Here is a 4,385-nt window from a genome sequence, read left to right on the forward strand (position 1 = left end):
CTCTCTGACAACGAAGATTTGCCAACCGTGATCATGGCAAAGGAAAACTTGCTTGGGCCGTTGAAGTTTGGCTCCTAGGAAATGTCGCATGCCTCGACGCCTGCTTGCAGCCGGGCCGGACGCGGTACAGAGATATCCCTGTGTGAAATGCGGGCGGGGGTTGGCAGTGGGTTAGGTTAGTCTCCCGTTGCTTTATCTACCAGGAACGGGAAGAAAATCTACTCCGAGGATGCTGGCGGCGGAAGGAGATAAGGAGCACCTGGTCTGATCTGGACGCCGGTGGGCATCCATCCAGCCATCCGGATGGACCAGATCTGGTCGTAATAATGCAGCGGCAAAGGTGAAAAGCGTGCCCGAATGGGACTGCCAATCCACTGCATCCATCCATACATGGTGTGAAATTAAGGTTGCAATAGTGGGGATCGATGGATGGATCAACGATATACTATCTGTGCGATAGCATGGGGGCTGAAAGAATCATTTTTCTTGCTCGGATTGATTTCATCGTCATCGTCAACTACATATACAACGTGACCGGAAGGAACAAACCTCTTCCTCTCACGCTCAATGTATGGGGCGGGCATATGTATAAGCGTGCGCGAGAGGAAGAGGTTTTAAACATAAACCAGAAGAAGAATAAGAAGAAGAAAGAAGAAAGAAACCTGTTTATCCTCTAACTGCAGCTAATCCTAAAACCACACCAACTGATTGACCGAATCATCATCATCATCGTCGTCATCATCCTTCTTTTTTTCACGGGTTATTGACATCATCGTCGGCGGCTTATTCATACCCCGTTTCCTTCCTCGAAGGTGACCCGGAGCTGCACGGGCCACGGCCGGTGCTGCGACGGCGCGCTCGCCAGCCCCTGCAGCATCTTGATCACGTCCACCGTGTCGTCCAGGTAGTACTTGGCCATGCTCGGCTTCTTCCCCACGGTGCACGCAAACACCTCGCTCGTCGCCGGGAGCTTCACGCTGCCGTTGGCCGGGCACACGATGCTCTCGAACATGTCCTCGTCGGACCGGTCGTCCCCGATGCAGAGCACGAAGTCGGGGGCCTTGCCGCCGCGCACCATGGACGACAGGAGGCTCTCCACCACCACGCCCTTGCTGATGCCCTGCACGACCACGACGGAGAGGAGAGATATTTCATCCATGTCAAAACAAGACAACGATACACAGATGGTGGTGGTGCCGGCAAGTGATACACAGATGCTGCTACTTTCTAAAATAAAATCAAATAGCGCCACGCAAGTTGCTCTCCTCCAAATCCAAACCCAGTGGGGACAAAACGGGCGTTTCTTCCACGAATTCCCCTGTCCACGCCGGCGAAATGGCCCACCCGCCGATCCAACAAATCCGTGTCGTGGAGAGGATATAGATTGTTCCGGGGGGGCAATCAAGCATGTGGCGGTGTGGTCTGGTGGATGAGGACTGGATCGGATTGGATTGGATCAGATCAGATCGGATCAATCCTTATCCGTTGCCTTTAGTTGGACAGCTACGTTTGGTTGTTTAGCTGTTGTTCAACATGTTTTATACTGGTGCCAAGTCTACGACCCCGATTAATTATTTTTCCATTTGACCGACTAGCAGCAGCCCAATTGATCAACTCTAAATAAAACTGTAGAACAACAGTTTGCACGCGCATTACCTGGGGGTTAACCTCCACGATGTGCTGGCCCCTCTTCACCACGACCGGCTCGTTGGCGAGCACGCTCTCGAGATGGTCGAGCAGCTCCTTCGCCTGGCACGAACCGAAGTCCGGATCCGCCTCGTCGTGGTGCCACACCAGCGCGCTCTCCTTGTGCTCGATGTACGATCCGTCGGTGGCCTCCGTGTACAGTCTCATCACCGGCTCGGCGGTCTTCTTCCAGTCGAAGTCCGCCACCAGCCCGCAGGTCTCCCATGGCGATTCCTTGCTCCACCTGCAATGAAGAATTGGCCAGGGTTATATCAATGGACGTCACTATTCTGCAACCACAAACAAAAGATTTGAATGCTCTCTTCTAACTAAAGCCTAAAGGGATACTGGAACAGTAACCGTCTATGCTTAGGTTCATGGGCGAAATCAATCACTTCTCACCCTCCAGAACCGTAACCTCCCAAGGTTGTTCCGGAAGCAAGAATGTCGACGGTTCGAGGCTGGTTTCGGAGGAGCTATGCTCTAGCTGTGAATCTAGACCGGTTGGTTGCTACTCATTTTTATGCATCTTGAAAATGTTTTCTTGGATGACACTGTTTGTTGTGCTACTTTGCTTAATTCGCATGCTTTCCTACGGATTTTATCCAAACCATCAAAAGCGGTCAACAAGGATCCGGAGCAAAGCAACACCGTACCAACTAGCAGTACATCTTTACCGACAAGTGTCTAGAGATCTCACCTAGTGAAGTAGCCGTGCTCTGCAGCAATCCCCAGCTTCTCACATGGCGCGAACCACTTGCTCAGCTCATCCTTCCCCCGACCGCTCACGATGAACACCCTGTTCTTCGGGTCTTCGCACAGACGATTCAAGACGGAGATGACCTCACTGCTCGGCGCCTTGTCGATGGAGCTCTCCGGCATCACGGTCCCATCGTAGTCCAGGAGAATCAGCCGGTTCTCCGTCTTTCTGAACGACGGCACAATGTGCTCGACGGAAAGCCGCCTGAAATTTGGGCCGAGCGCCACCACCTTGAAGCTCATCCCGAAACCAATCCCCCAATGCCGGCGCGAGAAATGGTCCTTGCAGGCTCGCTGCAGGTCCTGGTCGAACGAGCGCGCCCAGTAGGCCACATCATGGGTGCTCACATACTTGTAATGCTTCTCGTGCCGCAGCCTTTGCTCGCCGTCGGACATCCTCAATGCCGAGCTCATGGCCTCGGCGACGGACTCCACGCTCCATGGGTTCACCCGGATCGCCCCGCTGAGCGACGGCGAGCATCCCACGAACTCAGACAGCACGATGACGCTCCGCTTAGGGGCGTCCCCCAGGGCGGTGCTCTCCTGCCGGCACACCGTGTAGATGTACGGAATCCGGTTGAGCCCGTCGCGGACGGCGCTCACCACGCAGCACTCGGCGGCGGCGTAGTAGGCCGCCTTCTCGTGCTCCGACACCGGGCGGCTGATCATCACGATCGGGGTGTACCCGGGGCTGCCGAACCGCTCGTTGACCCGGGCGCTGATGGCTCTGGCCTCGTCCTGCACCTCCTGCACGTCCCGGCCCTCGCTGCGCGCCGGATTGGTGATCTGCACGAGCACGGCCTTGCCGCGGAGCTCAGGGTTCTCCACCAGGAGCTGCTCCATCCCCAGGAACTTGAGCCCGATCCCCTTGAAGAGGTCGACGTCGTCCACGCCCAGCATGAGGCGCCGCCCCTTGTAGGCGTCGGCGACCTGGCGCACCACGTCGGCCGTCTCCGGCGCCGACACGACCGAGCGGAGCTGGCCCATGTCGATGCCGACGGGCAGTATCTTGACGGTGACGGTGCGGCCGTAGTACTCGATGCCGATGTACCCGCGCTTGGACTGGTAATCCAGGCCGAGGAGGCGCGAGCACGCCGACAGGAAGTGGCGCGCGTAGTCGAAGGTGTGGAAGCCGACGAGGTCGGCGTTGAGGAGGGCGCGGAGCAGGTCGTCGCGGACGGGGATGGTGCGGAAGATCTCGGAGGAGGGGAAGGGGGAGTGGAGGAAGAATCCGACCCTGGCGCGCGGGAAGCGCTTGCGGAGGAAGGTGGGGAGGGCGAGGAGGTGGTAGTCCTGGATCCAGACGAAGTCGTCGTCGGGGGCGAGCACCTCGGTGAGGCGGTCGGCGAAGGCGCGGTTGGCGGAGAGGAAGGAGTGGTAGAGCGCGCGGTCGAAGGGCAGGCCGCCGAGCGTGGAGGGCGTGAGCGGGAGCAGGTAGTGGAGCAGCGGCCACATGTAGTGCTTGCAGAAGCCGTGGTAGAACTTGCCGTGGAGGTCGGCGGGGAGGAAGACGGGCAGGCAGGAGAAGGCGGACACGAGGTAGCTGGCCAGCTCGTCGGAGGCCGCCTCCGCCGCGGCGGGGGGCAGCGTGCCGACGTGCAGCACGGGGGCCGCGGGCGGCAGGCCCGAGCGGAGCTGGTAGGCGACGGTGCCCGCGTCGACGGTGAATTTAAACCCGAACGGCGCGGCGGGGTCGGGGGACGCGCGGAGGGGCAGGCGGTGGGAGACGATGACCCGCCGCGGCGGGCCGGACGGGGACGGCGAGGCCGGCGAGGAGGGGGACGCCGCGGCCATGACCCGCGGGAGCCGGAGCGGGGACGGCGGGAGCGGGGGCAGCTCCTCGGCCAGGTCGAGCAGGTTGTGGCAGGAGAGCGACGGCATGTCGCCGGTCCGGTCCTTCTATCGATTCGTGCCGCAGATGCCCAGAGCTGCTAGACGGG

General features: G+C 59.2%; 1 protein-coding gene across 1 annotated transcript; it reads right to left on the minus strand.

Annotated features, from left to right (window-relative positions):
* Positions 1–469: 469 nt before the first annotated feature.
* LOC119318258 (probable alpha,alpha-trehalose-phosphate synthase [UDP-forming] 11) lies at positions 470–4,379 on the minus strand. The gene is made up of 3 exons (XM_037592782.1): positions 2,387–4,379; positions 1,657–1,930; positions 470–1,120 (listed from the first exon to the last, which is right to left on the minus strand). The coding sequence occupies exons 1-3, from the start codon at positions 4,324–4,326 to the stop codon at positions 788–790; spliced, it is 2,547 nt and encodes an 848-aa protein (XP_037448679.1). The 5' UTR covers positions 4,327–4,379; the 3' UTR covers positions 470–787.
* Positions 4,380–4,385: the final 6 nt, after the last annotated feature.

This window comes from Triticum dicoccoides, chromosome 6A (genome assembly GCF_002162155.2).
Source record: "Triticum dicoccoides isolate Atlit2015 ecotype Zavitan chromosome 6A, WEW_v2.0, whole genome shotgun sequence".
Classification (NCBI taxonomy): domain Eukaryota; kingdom Viridiplantae; phylum Streptophyta; class Magnoliopsida; order Poales; family Poaceae; genus Triticum; species Triticum dicoccoides.

What these genes read in the sequence shown, in the direction of transcription:
- LOC119318258 (XM_037592782.1), bottom strand. Translation starts at nt 4,326, where the DNA reads ATGCCGTCGCTCTCCTGCCACAACCTGCTCGACCTGGCCGAGGAGCTG. An exon ending in GAGCACGGCTACTTCACTAG is followed by an intron (nt 1,931 to 2,386) that starts GTGAGATCTCTA and finishes TCTTCATTGCAG; the next exon opens with GTGGAGCAAGGAATCGCCAT. An exon ending in TCGTGGAGGTTAACCCCCAG is followed by an intron (nt 1,121 to 1,656) that starts GTAATGCGCGTG and finishes GTGGTCGTGCAG; the next exon opens with GGCATCAGCAAGGGCGTGGT.